Below are 22,169 nucleotides of genomic sequence, written 5' to 3' on the forward strand. Positions count from 1 at the left end.
GGACCCTAAGTTGGTTTATGCATTTATTCCTGAAAGATTTCAAATGGAGAGAAGGATATTAGAGTCTCTTTATGATTCCATTTTCCACAGCTGTTACCATCAGTTGTCACCAATACTTTGGGGGTTTAGTGGAAGAGAGGCGGCAATGACTCCATTACTCTTTCCAACAGCCATAAAGAATTTGCATCATAAAAGCACCTACTGAACCACTGCCTTAGTCCTCTGAAAAAAGGATACAGTAAAACAGGAATGTTATAGGTGGGCTTAGGAAAGAAGAATTCAAAAGATGAAAATCTGGACTGGAGTAAAATTACAACATACTTGGTTGTGCTTTTAAAATCATAATTTCATTGGTGGGAACTGCTCACTTTTCTAAGCTCAGGCAACTCTGTTCAATCAATACCCATATGATATTTGTAAAAGGTGGCATGATATCATGATTTCAATGCATTTTAAAATAAGACCTATGATTTTTGAAGATTTCTTGGCTATGAGTCTGGTTTAAATGATCTCAAAATAACACACTAAGAGCATCTGTTTAGTTCAGATGAAGTTTCAAGAGCCAATACCAGCTGCCAGGGGAGGGATTTCACACATGTGTTACTCAAATCCTAACCAAATTTTGTTTTTTTTCATTCCCTTAATGGTGCCTCCAACGCCAGTATGGTAAAGCAAACATTAGAATAAAAAAGAAAAAGGGGGGGGGGGAGAGAAAAAGAAAGAGAAAGAAAAAAGATTACTCAATGCACTGATGCATGTGACTAAGACCAAAATGATCACCCTCTCCAATTCAATACAGTATTAGCATGAGGACAAAAGCCGTTTAAAAATCAATTTGGAGTTATTTCTAGTGGGGACTGCCTGATCCTAGCCAAGTTGAGGAATGAGAATATTCCCAACATTAAAAGGGCACTCTTTAAAGTATTTTCTCCTTTAAGAGCAATCTGATTTTCACAAGGAATTCATTTGGTGGCATTGTTTTGGTTTTAGGTGTCTGTCCTGCCAGGCAGGGGCCATGCACAAGGGCTGCATCTATCTTGAAGTGTGCACAATGGCCTCTCTTGCGGCTCACTCTCTGTTATTGATCCTTACAGATGCTCCAAGGCCCTTCCCCCACCTTTCTCCAAATCCCAACCCCCCATTCTGAAAGATAGCTTAAGAAATAAGACTTCCTGCCTAGCGACTGGCAGGGCTGAAAGACCAGATTGTATGACTCCACAGATCAGGCCTGCCACAGTGAAAGCTTGAATAGAGTTAACCCTCTGTGAACTAAAACAAAACATTTGTATGCCCAGCTGTGACAAAGGTTAATTTAAATGGACAAGGGCCCAATATCTAAAACCAGGCAACACTTTTTTACAGTAGCATTTTCACTGCACTCTTTTGTAAGTAGTCTGATTTTGCTTTTTAAGCTTCCAAAGATCTCCTTCAGCTGGGATAATTCATTTTTTACTTTGCTAGAATTTTATATGGAAGACTCAGGTGGAAATTTTAAAATTCACTTCCTTGTTTTATAGAAGTCCTTGTTTTAGTACCATAAATTATCTTCTGTCATTGAACAGCCAAGAAAATCAAAGTTTCAATACTTAATTAAATTAGAACTGAGTGAGAACTTTCTCTTCAAATCTTTTTTCTCTTTCAGAACTTGTGGACTATATGACACTAAGAGATTCAAGCTGGCTGGAAAAATATCCAAATCCTCCAGAGCTATCCTTTCCAAACTTACGTAACCACAGCTCTGGTATCTCTGCCTATACTTAAACTCCTATTCCAATGGATCCACAGCAAATCTTACTTCTTAAATGACTCCTTTCTGGAAAAGCTAGTATACCCAGGATAAAGGAATTTCTGTGAATATTGGGGGAAGAAGAGGAAGCTGTTCAAAATGAAAAATAATAGGTCTTGCATATAACTGATAATTTCAACAAATTTTGTTGTTTCCACTAATATACATTAAAAACCAATAAAGGTAATAATTCTGGCATATATGGTGCTGGGAAAGAACGCAGAGGGAGTATTACTATAAAGAATAATGTTGTTTGGGAGGAAGTCGGTCCCACTTCCCCAGTTTGTGCATCTTCAGAGTGAGAATGAAACTGCAAAGCTGTCCGTGGCAGATGTTAGCCATGCTGCAAGGGACTAGGAAGCTTTCCTAGGACTATCTATTTCATTAGTTAATATCCCAGAAATTTACCAACTACCTCAAATCTGAAACTCTTCTGCCTATAGCTCAACAGAGCTTGCCTACAAGAAACCAAACTTTTGGCAAACTCTTAGACTCTATAAACACAGCAAACAAACAGAGCAAATCTTTAATACCAAGAGTCATCTTCTAGCTTTTTCTTTAGCTGTGTATGAATTTTCTGGCCCAAGTAATAAAGTTGTGGGGCACTGGGGTTTTTCACACAAGAAGGAGCCAATCTCTGAATACACAAATTGCAATACTTACTAGTTGCTATAATGAAACAGAGAGAGAGAGAGAGAGAGAGAGAGAGAGAGAGAGAGAATGAATAATGAATTTACCCATTTTAAAAACACCCTACTTAAAAAGAAATTAGCAGTGGCTTAGTCTTATACCCCAAACCGTAAAGTATCTAAGTTCCCCCAAAGGAAATGAGGCTGCCTTATCAACGGCCTCATGACCCCAATACTATCTATAATTAACAGTACTAAATAAGGCTTTCACAGATGGTGAACTGGATTAAGGAATTTAAAATATAAACAAATTCTGTCAAGAGGTAAGCAGAACAATTTTTTAAAATGTAAACTTTATGTAAGGATTGTGATGAAAAGTGAAGTTTACAATTTTTTTCAAGTCACTGTAAAATTTAAATCCAGTTTTTTTCTTTTTTTCCCCCGCTCTCTTAAAATCATCAACCACAACAATTAATTTACTATATTTCTCCCTTGCTCTTCTACATTCCAAAACATTTATACCCAATTGCAATGTATATGAAAACTTATTGGCTGAATTTTGCCAAGACACAAAAAAGGACTGGACTGCCTCCCACCTCCCTCAAGGGTACTATTTGTTCTAAACCTTCAAAGAAAATTTCTAAACCTCAGATTTGGGCCCAAACTTAAACAGTCAATTCCCTTACCTTCCCATGTCTCCATTTCATGCTTCTCGGAGTCTGTTGAGAAGTTCTATCGCAGCCATGAAGAAACAGAGATTACGGGACAAGTCCAGCTTGATGACCACCCTTCCGACACTTGGCCAATTTCTCTTAGCTGGGACTACGACAGTCATCCTCACAGGTCAGTTTACAAGCCAGTCATGTGATTAGAAAGTTCAGGCGCTAAGGTCACAACGTGTATGGAGTTCGTTTATTACCAAAGGTTATCTAAGTGGAACTGATAGACTTATTTTCTTTAGTTAACAACACTGCCTAGCACGTCTCTCTGAAAAGTATTGTGGCAACATTTAATAGGAAATACTCCTCTGGACTTCTTTAAACTGTGATCTTAAAATTAAAAGGCAGCCTTTTAGAAGACTTAGTTTTCATTTAATTTAAAAGGGTTCTAATACCTGGCATTTTTTCTCCTTTTCCTTTCAAGAGCTATTCTATACTATATTTTCCTATATTCTGGATTAGAAATTTTAGAAAGTTGAAATATTTGGCACAAGGAAAACACAAAACAAAAACTCCATGTTATGCATGTATTGGGTTGAAGGGGGAGGGTAAGACTGGGATTCCCTGCTTTTTGTCATTATAATAAACAATGACAAGGCAAATTCTTCTGAGAAAATTAAAACACGGAACTCTGATATCTGCAGGGTTCACTTTAATTCTGGCCCTTAATTTCCATGCTCTGGTTATACACATTCATGTCAAAATGTGGAGAAAGAAAACTAGGTCTGCAAAATCCTTTTAGAATGCACAAAGGTTAGAAATATCATTCCCTGCCCCCAGCCCAAAGCTTAAATCTTTAAAGTAAGCTTCATTCCTTAAAACTCCTAAGATCTTAAGCAATCTTACGCTATGCCTCCCTGATGGTGAACCATACTAGTAACACACAGGGGAGTGTGTTTATGCATATACGCGCTCAAACCATGCCACAGAGCCACAGAGGCTGGCAAGTCTGAGCCATATGCTAATGACAGATGATGTCAAACATTCAGCTATCCATTGAGATGGCAGGAAACAAAAACAGAGCAAGCTCCTCAAAGAAGGTGGGATGACCTAAAGACAGACAGATTCCCAGTGATAAATGTTTTTTAACCATGCAAAATTGTTGCATCCTACGAAATCTCCCTTTCTCCTTAGCCTAGCCTTGGGAATAACTTCAGGCTAGGCACATTTTATAGCAGTGTTCCAGAAAAAAGAGGAGACCCTCCTTGGAGTGGGAGTGGAGTCTGTCACTTGGCAGCCATATAACAGAAGGGCAAATATTGCTACTACTGTTACTAAGAGGGCTTCTCCAACTAATAGAGACCATTGGGGTTATCTTACAAAGTAGGGCCTAAAGAAAAAGTGACCAATGATTTAGAGAAGAAAAAGGTTATAATTTACCTGCCTAAAAATAAATGTTCTGCTATTGCCACCACATATCTCACCCCAACAGAAACACATCAACCAGTTTCCCCACTCCCAGTCTTATAGGAAATTAATAGAGATTTTCTTCTCAGTCTCTGTGGAACTTAACACAGCTCTCATAATTTTAGTAAAGTGACTATAAAAGAATGACGGGGGAAAGCTGAATAAGGGGAAAGTGTACCAGCAATTCAATTGGGAACACTCCTTCAAAGGATAGCTCTCTGTCTCCCTGAAGGATACAGGTATATCTAAAACTCAGCACCTGCATACAAGAGAGGGGTAGTAAGCATCTTTGCTTTCACTGCACCAACCTTTGAAGACACGACAAAATGGGAAGTTATCAGTCCGGCTCCCAGGATCAAGAGTGAAGCAGTGCCTTTGATTTTTAAGGGTAAGGCTTAGCAATAATCCTTAATATACTCATAAGCCCAGGAACAAATCTTTTTTTTTTTTTTAACGTTTATTTATTTTTGAGACAGAGAGAGACAGAGCATGAGTGGGGGAGGGGCAGAGAGAGAGGGAGACACAGAATCTGAAACAGGCTCCGGGCTCTGAGCTGTCAGCACAGAAACCGACGCAGGGCTCGAACTCATGGACCATGAGATCATGACCTGAGCTGAAGTCGGAAGCCCAACCGACCAAGCCACCCAGGCGCCCCAAGAACAAATCTTTAACATAGTTTAAGAAGATGGGTAGGGGCGCCTGGGTGGCTCGGTCGGTTAAGCGTCCGACTTCGGCTCAGGTCATGATCTCATGGTCCGTGGGTTCGAGCCCCGCGTCGGGCTCTGTGCTGACAGCTCAGAACCTGGAGCCTGTTTCAGATTCTGTGTCTCCCTCTCTCTGTGACCCTCCCCCGTTCATGCTCTGTCTCTCTCTGTCTCAAAAATAAATGTTAAAAAAAAAAAAAATTAAAAAAAAAAAAAGAAGATGGGTAAATCTTAATCTTTGGATACAGAGTCATATTCTTCAACATCCTCAGTCCCATAGTTTTTTTTTTTTTTTAAGTCCTTTATACGTTCTTTAAAAAAATTTTTTTTAAATTGTTTTAATGTTTATTTATTTTTGAGAAAGAGACAGAGTACCAGCGGGGGGGGGGGGGGGGGGGGTGGAGCAGGGAGAGATGGAGACACAGACTCTGAAGCAGGCTCCAAGCTCTGAGCTGTCAGCAGAGAGCGTGACATGGGGCTCAAACCCATGAGCCATGAGATCATGACCAGAGCCGAAGTTGGATGCTCAACCGACTGAGCCACCCAGGTGCCCCTAAAGTCCTTTATAGGTTCTACAGGGAGGAAGGGGAAAGAGAACATGAACATACATCTCATTTACCATGTGAATGCAAAAGACAAACTGTAAATCTTAATTAAGGGTCCCAGTAAGATTGTTACAAACCATTGTAAGAGATCATTTAAAGAGATTAAAAGGATCCCTAGAATTTATGAATGGGAAGGAGAAAAAAGAAAATAAGACATCAGCAACATTTTTACTAATACTAGCTTTGTAATATAGAAAAAAGTAGATGAACAAAATTCTACATCTAACCATTTACATACTACATATCTAAGAATTTAAAAGCTGAGTCTAAATTGTGAATGGCAGAACCTTAGTTAATATTGCAAGAGACTGGTTCCACTTTCATTTTATAAATGAGGAAACTGAGGCCCAATGAAAGGAAGAGGCAAGAGTCATCAGACCAACAAAGACCAGAACCAAGTATCTTAGTCCCTTATTTCTTCCATTATGCCACAGATCTTGAATAAAAGAAACAAACCCTCTCGGATGTTACTATTCAACATTATTTCCTATCTGTTTATTCAAATGGCAGCTTTCAAAGGAGACTGTAGATCTGAAGCTAAAGAGAGGTATCAAGATGTAATACTTGGTCCTTCAAGTAAAACAAAGAGAGCAATTCTAGTGGCCAGTCACTGGAGTTATTTCAGCCTTATCTTTAATAAGTTTCAATGAAAGTCTGATGTAGAGTGAAAGCCATATGACCACTGTGATGGAGGAGGACTAGTTAGAAAACCTCTATCCATTTCAGAAAATAAGTATGCAGAAAATATTTTAAATTCCTTTTTAACCTTGCAAACAACAAAAAACAAGAGCCCAAGGTCTCGGGTTCTCATCTGTCAGATCTTTTGATACAAACATTCCCTATGGCAAAGGAAAGAGTTGAATTCAACGGAACAGGAATAATGAAACACAGCCAGGTGAAATCCATACTACCTAAGACTAACGAGCAAACCTCCTGAATATAGAACAAGAACAACAAAGAACATACTTAGATATGATTTCCAGTTTTGCCTTTTCTCCTGGAGTGGAGAGGGGAATTCATAGTTCAGGAAACAAGAAACAAACAAAAAACACCCCTCAAAGTTGGAAACTAAAAATATTCTAGAAATGGGTTTTTCATTCAATTCTACAAACATTCATTGAGTATCTCCTATAAGCTAGGCACCAGGCTGCCTGAGATGACTCAAATTAATATTATGTGATCCTAGCCCTAGAGGTACTCACCACCTGCTGACTTCTCCAGCTTCATTTTCTACCACTCCACACTAACCTACTTGTAGTACAAATACTAAACAGATAACCAACAATAGGATGTTATGACTAGTGTAACAGATGGGTACTAAGTATTAAGGAAACAAAAAGAATGGATAATTCATTAGATTGGAGCCTGATGCCACAGAGAGGGCCTTACATTTGAGCTGAACCTTGTAGTTCTGTAAGCAGACAGATAGGAAAGATATTTCAGGACTTGAAGGAACGGGTAGAGCCAGGGAGATCCCAAAAGACTTTTTAATGCCTTTGCTATAAAGTCAGGAATGAGGGGTACCTGGGTGGCTCAGCTGGTTGAGTGTCCAACTCTTTATTTCAGCTCAGGTCATGATTCCCAGGGTTGTGGGATCGAGCCCCACATCAGGCTCTGTGCTGATGGTGTGGAGTCTGCTTGGGATTCTTGCTCTCTCCTCTGTCCCTCCCCCACTTTCTCTCTCTCTCAAAATAAATAAACTTAAAAAGAAAGTAAACAAACAAAAATCCAGAATGAAATCTGTATGCAGAAGAGTAACGTAACTGGCTTAAGGAAGAAAAGACTATAGGGTGTGATTTTAAAATTGCCTTATATAGGGGCGCCTGGGTGGCTCAGTTGGTTGAGTGTCCGACTTTGGCTCAGGTCATGATCTTGCAGTCTGTGAGTTCAAGCCCGCGTCGGGCTCTGTGCTCACAGCTCAGAGCCTGGATCTTGCTTCGGATTCTGTGTCTCCCTCTCTCTCTGCCCCTCCCCTGCTCATGCACTCTCTCTCTCTCTGTCAAAAATAAATAAAAATTAAAAGAAAAAAAATTTTCTTAATTGCCTTATATATAACAACCCAATGCAATGTATGTACCTTATTTGGATCCTAATTTGCAAAAATCAACTAAGGAAAGACATTTTTGAAACAAGGCAACTTAAATATGGGTATGGTATTTAATTGGATCAGTTTCCCACCAACAAACTGAAGAATCTGGAACGAGTAAGCCATCCCTCCATTTTAAAAAAAATCTCCTTAATTCTCCAGGCAAGACTCTGTGTGTAAAATTTTTTGATTTATTTTTAAATGCTTTATTTATTTTTGAGAAAGCATGAGCAGGGGAGGGGCGGGGCGGTGGGGACAGAGAATCCAAAGCAGGCTCTGTATTGACAACTGTGAGCTCAATGTGGGGCTCAAACTCATGAACTGTGAGATCATGACCTGGGCTAAAGTCAGACGCTCAACCAACTGAGCCATCCAGATGCCCCTGTGTGTAAAATTTTAAAGTATCACAATTAAAAACAGATTATAGCATGAGACTTACTCATCCTATATTGTGCCCCTGCCTGTTTATCTTCTTCACAATTAAGACCAGGCCAGACCAGAGATTAATGGAAATAAGTACTGTGGCTATGAATATTACAACAGCTCAAACTATTATTAAGCCACATGTGTAAATGAAAGAAAAAAAATATTTAAGTAGTAAAAATAAGATTTAGGGACACAGCAAATGGACAGAGAACCTTTCTCCTCTGGTGCCCCTAAAAAGGAAAAGTACTTGAAGCCCAATAGTTTTCAGACTCTGGTTTCAGCCCTGACTTTTTGAAGTTGTTTCATTTTCCATCATCCATCCATCCATCTGCCTAACCCAGATGGGGGGTGGGGGGATCAGATAATACAAGAGGTTTCTGCCAATAAGTAATTAAGTTATATGTAAGTGAGGAATCTGGGCAAAGGACTGTAAAATACCCCCCCCCACAAGCCACCAATAACTGTAGCATAATGTCACTGTGCCCATCAATGGCTTCCAGGCACTGCAGAATAAAGGTCCACATCCTTTACTAATCCAGCCCCTGCTGATTTCTCTAGCTTCATCTATCACCACTCTGTAAGCATCCATCACCAACTATACTGAATCACTTGTAGTGCAAGTATGCTAAACTATTCCATTTGCCTGGAACAACTCTTCTCACTACTTCCTTATTGTTTCCACTACCACTTACTCATCTTTCTGGAATCAATTTAAATATCACCTCCACTGTAAGGTATTCTAAGACTCCATCCTCTCAGCCCTCAAATCAGACAGAGTCAAATCACACCCTTCTTCCATACTGCCTGGGATTCCTAAAATATTCCATGACAGTACATATCATTTAGTATTTTTATTTTACCATTCTATCTTCCTTATTAATCTGAATACACCCCCAAAGAGCAAGCCTTGGTAAGCCCAGGGTCCAGCCCTGGATTTAGCATATAGTAGGCATTCATAACATGCTAAGGCAATCAGAAGGTTCTTGGTGTATGTGTTTTGTGAGGTGGGTATGTGCAGTTCTCTTATTAAATTTAATGGTGTGTTAATTTCCATATTTTCTAAATCTTTCGCCTTACTTCATAGGAAGCTTTTCTCCCTGGATGAACTCCACTTCAGAGTCCTTTATGTGTCAGGACTTTTGTTTTATATGACTTGTAATCTTCCAATAAATGAAGGTTCAGCACTGGTTGAATAAGATTTCTAACCAATATGTCCTATTTGCAGAGTTCCTATATTAGTGTGGAGTCACATGTTGCTAGTGATCTTTTGATTAACATATATATATCTCCCACTAGATTCCAAGCTATATGAAGGCAGGGAACTGTGCCCCTTATTCTTGTTCACCAATGTATCCCCAGTACCTGACAAAAAACAGGTGCTTAATGAAGATTTGTTGACTAGAGGAGGGAAGAAAGGAAAATGGTTGCTTCAGAGCACAGGAACACGGAAGAGGATGAGAAAATCTTTCAAGAATACAAATACTCACAAAAAGGTTACAGTAGGCCATTCCTGCAAAGCCAAAACCAGTTCACTCAGCCTCAATTCCAAATCCAATAAATCCTACCCATACACAGAGCTCTCCTCTAATTGAGGGATTGGGTGTAATAAATCTGAAAACCAACAGGACCGGTTGTAAACCAGCCAAGTGGCAATTCTACCTGCAACCAACCCTGTCCTTTCTGCTCTACTAGAGATTGAACCTGACTAAGGATAGGCACAACAAAAAGAGAAGGCAACAGGGGCTTACTAATCTTGCTTTGGGGTAGAACCTGGCTTCAGATAGCAAAGAGATTGATTTTTATCAAAATATAACACACATAATCCCAACCTGAGTCAACTACACATAGCAATTGAGCCCTATCCTGGGTCCTGGAGTCTTGGATTACTCTGCTGAGCCTTACATCTTGATATCCAGCTGCCTCTTGGGCATTTCCACCTAGCAATCGTAAGCATCTCAGACATGTCCAAACATGTCCTCTCTTTAAAACCTGTTCCTCTTTCTGGGCTCCTTGTTTCAGGGCATGGCCTCAACTCCCAAGTCAAAAAGACTCTTTCCTTGACTCCTTTCTCCCCTTTGACCTCACCCACATTCAACCTGTCACCATTCGGTCTTTTCAATCCCCTCAAAAAGCTGCCAAAGCAGCCACTCTCTAACCAAAGATGGGGCAATCTGAGTATTCTTTTTAAAAAAAAATTACAATTAACTGGAATACAAATGCTTAAATCCATAAATTATTCAGGATTCTAAGCAAATTTTGTCACCATTGAACAATGCTAGAAAACCAACACAGCATTTTGAAAACGTTTACATAAAGGGAAAGAATCATGTATTTATCCTGCCTTTCCTAAGTGAAATATACCACAGGATAATAAACAGCAATGGATAATTTTCTCTTCATAGAAGCATTCCAATAAATATATGAACAAAAAATACTGGAATTAGAATATTACTCTGAAATAATAGATCCTAGATATTGACCATCAACAGCTAAAATAAGAGAATAAGACAGTAACATATCTTCTGGTGTAAGAACTCAACACGCCCATAAAATAGTCTTGTCAAAAAAGTTGAATCTGAAGATGATCAAGCCTCTAGATCCAACAACTAAAATAAAAAAAGAACTAGAGAGGAACACATTCATCTACAGCACAAAAATGCAATTAGCAAACTCTGGGTTGTGGTAACTCATCAAGACAAATTACTCAATCTCTTAAACTAATTAGAAGGAAAAAAAAGATGGAGAAATCTGTAGATAAAAAATATCTTGTAGAGGTATATACCAGAATATTAATGGACGAAATTACATGATACAAAAATTACATGACTCAAAATAATATGGAAGGGGAGAAAGTGGGTGGGGGTACGCATGGGACAGAATTAGAGACTGGATGATAGTTACTGAGGCTGGGTACATGGTTCATTACAACACTTTATTTAAAGATTTTCTTTTTAATGTTTATTTATTTTTGAGACAGAGAGAGAGACAGAGTGTGAGCAGGCAAAGGGCAGAGAGAGGGAGACACAGAATCCGAAGCAGGCTCCAGGCTCTGAGCTGTCAGTACAGAGCCCGATGTGGGGCTCAAAACCCACGAACCGTGAGATCATGACCTGAGCTGAAGTCGGATGCTTAACTGACTGAGACACCTAGGCGCTCCTTAAAGGTGTTTTTGTTTTTTTTTTTTAAGTTTATTTATTTATTGAGAGAGAGAGCGCTCGTGCGCGTGCCGAGTAGGGGAGGGGAAGAGAGTGAGGGAGATAGAGAATCCCAAACAGGCTCTGCACAGTCAGCGCAGAGTCTGACTTGGGGCTCAAAATCATGAGCCACAAAATCATGACCTAAGCCAAAATCAAGAGTCGGCTGTTTAACCAACTGAGTCACCCAGGCACCCCTCATTATATTATTTTATGTATTTCCTATGTATGTATACATCTAATAATATAAAGTGAAACAAATATTTCTAAATCCATATATATTTTTTCATCTGTATTGTACTATTCTTGACCACCATTATCTCTCATCTGGTTTATTTCAAGAGCTTCATTATAGGTGTGTCTTGTTAGTTCCTGTTTTTTTTTCTACATCTCTTTTCTCTATCCCTGCCTCATCATACCCATTCCCTCCCAATCCATTCTCTACTCTGGCTGCTTTCTAGATCTCAAATAAAACCTTGAAAACCTGTCATTACTTTCAGAATAAAGCAACTTCCCAAGCTTACAAGGACCTTCATGATCAAGCTCCTCATCATTCTCCTCTCCATTCCCTCTTCTCATATTCCCAATACTCTCAACAAACAGTGCTATTTGCAGCTTCTGCAATATGCCTTTGCATATGTTGTTGCTTCTGCCTGGCTAGTTTCTATGAATTATTTAATTCTCAACTAATTCTGACACTATAGTCTTCTCCAATTCTTCCTTGCCCCAAAGGTTCCAATTCTATTAATTTCTACAATTTCATCTTTTTGTATGCCTGCCTATCCATGGATCTATGAGTATTACAAGAACAGGGACAAGATCTGATTCATGTCTCTATTCCTGGTACCTATCACAGAAACTTGCACAAAATGGGTACTTGATTCACGTTTGATGAATTGGGTGGGGGAGGGAGAAGCCTAAGCTTCCCCAAGAATCTATAATTCTACTGAAACAGCTAATTAAAATAAAAACCAGACTGAAATTACATGCTTTGGAGTTAGACAAAATTAAATACGAAGGATACAACTTCTAACAGTTTTGGTAAATTTGGGCAGGGCACTGTCAATTCTCTGAGCTCAGTTTCCATAACCATTAAGAGTTACTCCACAGGGTTACTGATTACATAAGTACACAGATCAAAATAACTAAAATTATCTTTAACAACACAACACAATGCTCACAACACTATGCTCACATGTCACTGAAAGGATTTAGAAACCCCGGGACCATTCGGTTTGTGCCCTCACTTTCCCACTGGAAGACTATCTAATTCCAAAGGCTTTGGGCATCTTTACTATCAATAGGGTAAACCTATCACTGCTTGGCAAGTTGAGGAAAGGGGCATCGCTCCCCTAATATTTTCCTATTACCTGCTGCATCTCTGTGTATGTTCACTCATCTTCCTCTCTGATGAATGCTGAATTATGATCTAATCCAGGGCTTGGGAACTCAGGTTTTTGCCAACTTGACCTTTAAACATGTTGAGTAAAGGGGAACAGATATATGGGATACATACTGCAGCACAAGGGACAATACCTTCTATGCTGCTCTAGGACATCCTAAAGCTGGAACTCAACCCCCATTCTCTCACATACAGGACTATTTTTTTAATAGGAAAACAGAATAAAAAATGTAAGCAAGCAAATTCTAGGGTTAAATCAAGATTCAAATTTTGGATCTGCTTTTACTAGCTTTGTGACAAGGTAAATTGCCTAACTTTGGTCTCAATTTCCTCATCTATAAAGTAAGTTAATAGTACCTACTCCACAGAGTCTCTGAGAACTAAAAGAGATAATCTTGATGTGCCTGGCTGGTCAGCTGGTGGAGCATAAAACTTTTCTTGGGGTTGTAAGTTTAAGCCGCATGTTGGGTGTGGAGACTGCTTAAAAATAAAATCTTTAAAAGAGATATATGAAAAATGTTTTAACACTATGGTTGCCATACAGTAGATTTTCAATAAATTTATAGTTAATATTATTTAGGACAATGTTTCTTTTCTTATCATAAAGTAACATATGTTCCTCAGAGAAAAAAAAATTAAAAAAGCAAGGGCACATGGTTGGCTCAAGTTGGTAGAACATGTGACTCTCTATGTGGGGGTTGTTGAGTTCAAGCCCCACGCTGGGCATAGAGCTTACTTTAAAAAAACGAAACAAAACAAAAACCCAGAAAACAAAAAAAATATAAAGGCAACAAACCACTCTGAATCTCACTACCTAGACAGAACCACAAGAAACAGTAATTATATTTTGGTGTACTTCCTGATATCTTTTGTGTTTCTGCATACACGTACTTTTCATGGTTATTTTTTTTACAAAATTCAAATATATTACATATAGTTTTTTTTTCCACTCAGCATATTATAGTCTCCGATGTTATTAAATACTTGAAGATTTAAAGATTATATAATCTTAAATATAATATATACGTATTTATAATATACTTAATTATTATTTGTAAAGATTATATTTAACAGCAGCAAAGTGTTCCATTAATGGGTGTTGCATATTTTAAATACTTAAAAAAAATTTTTTTTTAATGTTTATTTATTTTTGAGAGTGAGAAAGAGCACATGTGAGCAGGGAAAGGGCCAGAAGAGGGACAAAGCGGGCTCCACACTGACAGTAGAGAGCCTGATGTGGGGCTTGAATTCATGAAGAGCAAGATCATGACTTGAGCTGTAGTTGGGTACTTAACTGACTAAGCCACCCAGGCGCCCCTAAACAGTAGTTTTTTGCTGGACAGTTGAGCTGCTTCATATTTTTCAATATTTTAAAAACATCTATAACAAAAAAAACTTTACACATTAATCTTTGACTCATATAAGTTTCTTAGGACATATCTGACAGAAGAAGATTACCTACGTGAACCTATTATATTGGTATTGCCAAAATATTTACCAGAAAAAGTATACCAAAAGTATAGGAGTGTCCATCCATATCATATGCTGGGCTATTCCTCACTAAACTACTCTGTGGAGGCCATGTGGTAGCATCTTGAGCATATGGTTACTGTGACTGATGGTGGCGGCTGGTTTAGGATACTGACCATTCTGTGGGAGAGTGAGAGGTAAGTAATTCAATAGCAAGCTAAAGAGTTGAAAACAAAACCTTGCCATTTTGTGGGGTTGTGGTAGGGACGTTGCTTTATTTTTTAAGTTTATTTACTTATTTTGAGAGAGAGAGAAAAAGTTTTTTTTAAGTTTATTTTCAGAGAGAGAACGTGCATGTAAGCAGGGAAGAGGCAGAGAGAGAGAGAGAGAGAGAGAGAGAGAGAGAGAAGAGAAGAGAAGAGAAGAGAAGAGAGGAGAGGAGAGGGAGGGAGGGAGAGAATCCCAAGCAGGTGCCACTCTGTCAGCACAGAGCCTGATGCAAGGCTTGATCTCATGAACGGTGAGATCATGACCTGAGCTGAATAGAGTCAGAAGCTTAATTGACTGAGCCACCCAGGTACCCCAGGAAGATTACTTTAACTGGACATTTCACACAGACCAATAGCAAGTTGGGGGGAGAGGTGCTGTTGACCCCAAACAACTTGCCTTTTCTGAATTTCAGGTTAGAGTGCTACTTGGGGTCCCATCAGGAAGTGTCTCCCTCCTGCCCCATTCAGTTGTTTAGCATTCATTCAAAGTTACTTCAGGAAGAAAGGCAGTTAAGTGGGTTTTGTTTTGTTTTTTTAATTTACATCCAAATTTGTTAGCATATAGTGAAATGATGATTTCAAGAGTGGATTCCTTAATGCCCCTTACGCATTTAGCCCATTCCCCCTCCCACAAGGTAAGTGGGCTTTGAAGTTAAACATGTTCAAGGTTCCACAGTAAGAAACAGAAAATTTCCTTCATCTCCCTAATGCTCATTTCCCCTAACAAAAAAAAAAAAAAAAAAAAAAAAAAAAAAAAAAAAAAAAAAATTGGAATCAGGCCATTTTGGTTGAGAATGTAAAAATACCTATCACATTATTAAGTACCTATCACAGGCCCAGCAACAGCTATTATTTTCCTTATTCTCAAGCATAGTGGGTCAGGTTCTTCATAGGCATCTTTGTCCTCATGCCCATTTGTGACACAGAATGCTGGCTCAGATGTAAGTGTAGGAGAGGTACCACACAGTACCCATTTAAGACCACTCTCTCATGCAATGGTTGTTGTGAGGGTATCAGGGGAGGGGGAAGTGGGGAGACAGATATAATTTAAAAGGAAACAAGTATTGGGGCACCTGGTTGGCTCAGTTGGTTGAGCATCTGACTTTAGCTCAGGTCGTGATCTTGCAGTTCGTGAGTTTCAGCCTGGCACTGGGCTCTCTGCTGTCACTGCAGAGCCTACTTTGGATCCTTTGTCCCCCTCTCTCTCTGTACCTCCCTTGCTCGTGCTCTCTCTCAAAAATAAAATAAAAAACTTAAAAAAAAAAAAAAAGGAAACAAGTATTAGTTAAATACAAAGTTTTAGTTATACAATGGGAAGCCTGGGTGGCTTAGTCAGCTAAGCATCCGACTTCGGCTCAGGTGATGATCTAGTGGTTCATGAATCCAAGCTCCACATCCGGCTCTGTGCTGACAGCTCAGAGCCTGGAGCCTGCTTCAGATTCTGTGTCTCCGTCTCTCTCTGCCTCTCCCATGCTCAAGTTCTATCTTTCTCTCTCTCTCTCAAAAATAAATAAACATTAAAAAAATTAAAAACAAAACACAAAAAACAAAGTTTTGGTTATACAAGATGAATAAATCCTAGAGATCTACTGTATAGCATAGTGCCTATAGTTAACAAAACTATATTGCATACCTAAAAAATTGCTAACAGGGTAAGTCTTTTATGTTAGGTATTCTTATCCCAAATACAAATACTAATACTAAGAAGGCAGGAGGAAATTTGTGGAGGTGATGGATATGTTTATGGCATAGACTGTGGTGGTGGTTTCCCAGATGCATGTTTATCTCTAAACTCATAATAAATATGTACAGCTTTCTGTATGTCAATCATACCTCAATAAAGTGATTCCCAAAAAAAAGACCATACTCCTTTCTTTGTTCCACCACTAGAGACAATAACATATTGTTAATGAAAAAAAGATCAGTTTGATCCCTTTTATGAAAATTTAAGTGTATTTAAAAGTACATAAAAGTTGCAAATGGACTTCTGCATCTGGCCACAACAGAGTAAGGGGACCAGATTTGACCTCCTGACTGGTAAACTATCAAACAAAGTATATATAATATACTGGACAAAGCATATAAAATAATGATCTTCAAGTACTGGGCTTCAGGTGGCAAAGGACAGTGAGGCCTGAGAGGGAAAACAAAGAGAAGTCCTATGAATGTTCCACCTAACTGTTTACAGAGTTTCTAGGCTGGAATACATGAAGGGAGAGCCCGTGGACAGCCCAGCAAATCTCCCCAAGGTGAGGATTCAGAGCTGGGAGTCTGGAAGGCCAGAGCAGCTGGAGTTAACAGGGCAGAGGGCTGGAAGAGAAAAGGCTACATAGAGAGAACACAACTGAGATCTGCAGTTCTCTGGAGTCTTCAGCTAAGGACAAATGAGTATATGTGTGTGAGGAAAGTACACATGGCTAGAAGAGCCACCCAAGAGGAGTAGAGGAAATTATTTGGGGGCGTTCACACAAGGCCAGGAACAGTTCTTGTTCTCACTAGCTAGAGTGGAAAACTTACAGAGTTTGTTTCCTGAAGATCCTGGTTAGTATTCATATATCCCTGACACCTTGCCCTCAGGTAGTCACCTAAAAGCACTGGCTGGTTTCTAGGATTAGCTACTTGTCATGATTCAATCCAGTTAGAATGTAAGACAGGTGGTGATGGCTAGTTTATGGGAAGAGAGATGGATAAAGTCAGCAGAAGCTAGAGAGGCAAGTCCAACAGGTTCAGAAAATAGATCCTAAAAATAAACTTTGCCCCAGGCTCATCTTGACATAGACAAAATCTACCACTAAAAGCATAAGTCCTCTTTGTAAATTAGCTTAGCACAAAAATGGCTGTGAAGATAACAACATCTTCACCCCTCTTCTATGACCTGGTCAGCACACTGAAATTCTCCTTTTTTCTTGGATGCTTTTCAAGCCTCTACAACTCTGCCCAGAACAGACCTCCCCATTCACCATATCTTCTTTGCAAGAGACACTCAAAGGCATTAAGGGAATCCTTTTGAGCTTATTCCTCGAAAACCGCTCTTCACAATCTTACTTGCCCTTTTGGTCCTAATGATGTAATTATGGATTTAAAGTCTGGTATTGCCTTTTTATTGGTGTTTACTCAGTTCTGGTGAAGTTCACTTTTCACAAAAATAAGATACTTGGATTCCACTGAACATCTATGTTTAGATCAAGTTCATACAAAGTTGTAGAGCTTAGGTCCCTCATCATGTAACACAGAATTCTCACATGAATTCAGCATAAAAAAAAAAATTGCTAAACTTCCAGGGTAAGATACTACATTGAATGCAATGTCATTTTAATGATCTTATTAAAAAGAGAAATTAAACAAAAAGAAATGGGTTGAGTGCTTTTTACAGTAAGTGCTTCACTACAAGAGTCACAATGATTTGCAAATTAGCACTCACCAAAATGATACTGACAGGACAGATCTCTGAGAGGGAGTTGGGGCAGGTATATAGCTGGGGTTCTGGAGTGGGAGCCAGGTGTAGAACAGGAAGTGAAATCCTGGTCTGTTAAAAAACCATCCACTTCTTTAAAATTCTAGATTTATGGGGGCGCCTGGGTGGCGCAGTCGGTTAAGCGTCCGACTTCAGCCAGGTCACGATCTCGCGGTCTGTGAGTTCGAGCCCCGCGTCAGGCTCTGGGCTGATGGCTCGGAGCCTGGAGCCTGTTTCCGATTCTGTGTCTCCCTCTCTCTCTGACCCTCCCCCGTTCATGCTCTGTCTCTCTCTGTCCCAAAAATAAATAAAAAACGTTGAAAAAAAAATAATGTTATAAAATTCTAGATTTATGTATAAAGTGAATTCTATAGAGGCCAGACACTGGAAGCTGTAAAAGGCTATTAAGCAGCAACAAAGTATGTATGTCAACTCCAGGAAAGTACTATTTCATTAACTTCTAGTATTCCAACCTTCTAACACTCTCTGTCTGCGTATTAAGCACCTAACAAAGGCTTGTGAAACTTAAGTTTTATTCTTTTTCTTTTTTCAGGAGGATGCAAAAACCTTGTAGGCAGATGTTGAGCCACAAATTTTTCTTAAAGAGATGAACAACAGAAGAACGATTATATATCAATATTCAAACATTCTTGGAATTTGGATAACTAGAAAGAGCTGTAGCTAGAAGTGGAGTCAGAGAATCTCTGCCACTTACTACTTACATATAATCTTATATAGTCTAATTTCTTCACCTATAAAATAGGGACAATTATACCTACTGTCCTAACTCAAGATTGTTCTGAGGAACAAACTAGAATGTGTAAGGAAATATTTTATAAGCACAAGTGCCATATACTTACTACTTTTAGTAAAAATAATAGGTACTTAAAAATAAAAGGTATTTTTAAAAAATATAAGAAAAGGACAAATATAATTGGGGCATAGGGGAGAGGAAGAGGGTAGTTTGATCCCAAGTCTATCATCCAAAAGTAATCATCACCAAAAGGGCATACTACTTTGATTTTTATCACCTTTCTGAATTAAAAATTCATCCTTTTTTCTTTGGCCATAAAATACGTCAACAGTTCGTGAAACGGGAATTTCATGAGCTATAAAAGAACTAATCACACACACAAAAATTGAACTAGAAAAGCATTATAATAAAAAACAAGATACACACACACATATATACACACACATACATATACATGTACATACACATATGCATATATACACATATTTTTTTATATTGTGGGGAGGGTAAAGTCTTTCTAAGCATAACATAAAACCCAGACATCATTAAGGAAATGATGGTCATATCTGCACTTATATAAATGTCTAATTTCTAAAAGGCAAACACCCAAACATACACACATTGGTAAACATAAAGAAACCCTATGAATCAGTAAGAAAAATATAAGCAAAGATGCCTTGATGATTATAATATGAATAAAAACAAAAAGGTGGCTAATAAAAACACAAAGTAAAACAACTATTATACACCATATCTCATCCATCAAATTGGCAAAAAATTTAAAATGCTGAGAATATTTCAGTGTTGGAGAAGGTCTGAGAAAATGCAAAGTTGCTTATACTTTGTCAGTGACTGATACACAGCTTGAATACAGCTTACAGTATCTATCAACATTTAAACTGTGCACACATTTTGACCCAAGATCTCACTTTTACTACTCTATTTTACAGAAATACTCATACATGTTCACAAAGATATATGTATAAGGATGATCACTGGAAGATGTTACAAATTTTTAAAGGTGGAAGAAAATATTCATAAATACAGGAAAAGTCAAGAAATAGAGAAGTGATTAAGGAGAGAAGAAACCAGACTTTTTCTATCTTACCTGGTCACTTCCAACTCATTCTGGATTTTAGTCAGGCTATCACTCAGTTAATCATTCAGTCAGTTCTTCCCTCCCTACTGCTATGTGCCTAGAATGAAAGTCAGGCAGTAGACAGGCAATTCATTTCTGATCACCTGTAGAGGCCTCCCTTGGTCACTTCTTTACCCAATGACTTGGACAGAATCTCTAGCACACCAAATGCAGGCATTATCCTAGTGTTAAGATCCTTTTGAAAATGGAATGAAGGACAGCAACGTACATCTTGGGGCAGGGGGTCAGAGGTAGGTAGGTAACACAAGCTGGCAGTGACTTTCAGAGAAATTTGTAACTATCTGTTGATTTCACAGGAACAGACTATCTCAAGTGCAAAACACACTTTTTAACAATTAACTCATTAGTGAGCTACTCCTCCTTGTGTTAAACCCACAGCTGAAAGCCAAGTGATTGATCAAAACCTGCTCAACCAAACAGCTGCTTGCAGGGCCCCGGGGCCCTAGGCTCAGTCTGAGAAAGGGTAATGAATAATCTATTCCATCATACCAGTAATGATATTTTTTCCAGAGCTGAGCACAAGGCCTGACACAGTAGGTACTGACATGTAGGGACTGTTTAAGAAACAGGGCTGATCTTGCACTTGCATGACCCTTATAATGAATATTGTTTTAAATTTTGCAGTGTAAGTATCTCCTTTGCCTCATCCCAGTCTTGGCCCTTTTAAAAACTGAGTAATTTACTTGTTAAAAAAAATAGGATTAAGACATATGAGTTGATATTTTTCATTCCCATCCAAATGTGGTATGATGAGATGCTTAGTTTCAGAAAACAGAAGTTTTGGTTTTTCAAAAGGCTCCTCTCTCTCCTTAAAGCTCTTTACAAAAAGAAAATTCTCAGAAAGATCAGTTAACTTGAAGGCTGTCACCAGCCCACTGGGCATCATTTGAGGTGCAGAGACCCACAGCACAGAGGCCAGTCAGGCCCTCATCAAACCACACAAAATATGTCTACATTCTATCAGCTCTCCTCTATTATAAAAGATCCCATGGGTAAAAGACTGCCTAGAAAATTCCTGTTACAGTGGAGCTGCCTGTTTTAGGCACCACCTTACTGTCCCAGAAAAATCAGGTCTGGAGGAGGGTCACACATCATAGAGATGTTTGCAGCAGACCAGTCAAATGTCTAGTATTTGTTTCAGGAAAAAAGAAAGTTAGATACATTTACACACACACACACACACACACACACAATAAATAAATACATACATACATACATACATAACACAACACTAATGAAATGTATGGGCATACTGTTTTACTAACAATATAAGTGAAAATATCAAAGGGAATCATCCTAGCTTTATATAACTAGTTGTGAAGACTGTAGATTAGCCATTATCCTATATAAGAAATATCTCCCATGGCTGCGTTGGTATGCTTCTACATGGTTTTTATTTTGTGATAAATATTTTCATTCTTCTATGTTGCCATTTACATACCCAATTTTAGCAGCTATAAGCACAAAGCTGAAATTCTAGATATTTAAGTTTTATTATTTTGCCACTATAGATAATGTTACAGTGAAAGCCTCTATACTTGTATATTTTCTAATGCCTGCTAAATTATTTCCATAGCAAAGACTTAGAACTGGTTCATGAAGTTGGAGACTACAGAAAGCTTTATGACTCTGATTCCATATGGCCTTGTCAATTCCCTGAATAATCAGACCTATCCCAACTACTGTGGATATCCTGCAGTTTACCAGAAGAGGGCAGCATCCTCCAAACTAACAGGGCCTCAAGAATGAAGACACCAAGCAAGAGGATTGGAGAGGGAAGGGTCAAAAGACACAGCAAAATCTACATGGTAGTGCTACCAGGGCTCCCAAGATCTGGAAGGTGTGACAGGTGCTGGCTCCTGCGGGATAACGGGATCATCCACAACTAACAACATCCAACACTTGTGTCTTTGATTTCTTTACTGGCATCATAATGGCAAACTTACCTTCCCTTAAAGAGGTGTCTAGATAGTGCTATACTGGCCACAGGGATCATGCCAACTTGGATCCTGCCAGCAACAGAGATGACTGGAGCCTTACTCCTGGGGAGACTGAAAAAGAGTAGCACTAAGCTGTTGGCCTCATTCTGGCAGTTTTATTAAAAG

The 22,169-nt window shown here is 38.8% G+C and overlaps 1 protein-coding gene across 6 annotated transcripts in view; it reads right to left on the minus strand.

The window, feature by feature from the left end:
• NR6A1 (nuclear receptor subfamily 6 group A member 1) overlaps positions 1-22,169 on the minus strand; it is a 224,907-nt gene that overhangs the window by 64,149 nt on the left and 138,589 nt on the right. Inside the window, exon 1 of one of the 6 annotated variants that reach the window (XM_042963341.1) lies at positions 3,102-3,240. The exons of the other annotated variants lie outside the window; for them this stretch is intronic. Within the exon in view, the coding sequence (XP_042819275.1) occupies positions 3,102-3,117 (16 nt within the window). The 5' untranslated portion in view covers positions 3,118-3,240. Of the gene's footprint in view, positions 1-3,101; positions 3,241-22,169 lie in introns of those variants that run through there. 6 annotated transcript variants of the gene reach the window in all.

This window comes from Panthera tigris, chromosome D4 (genome assembly GCF_018350195.1).
Source record: "Panthera tigris isolate Pti1 chromosome D4, P.tigris_Pti1_mat1.1, whole genome shotgun sequence".
NCBI lineage: Eukaryota > Metazoa > Chordata > Mammalia > Carnivora > Felidae > Panthera > Panthera tigris.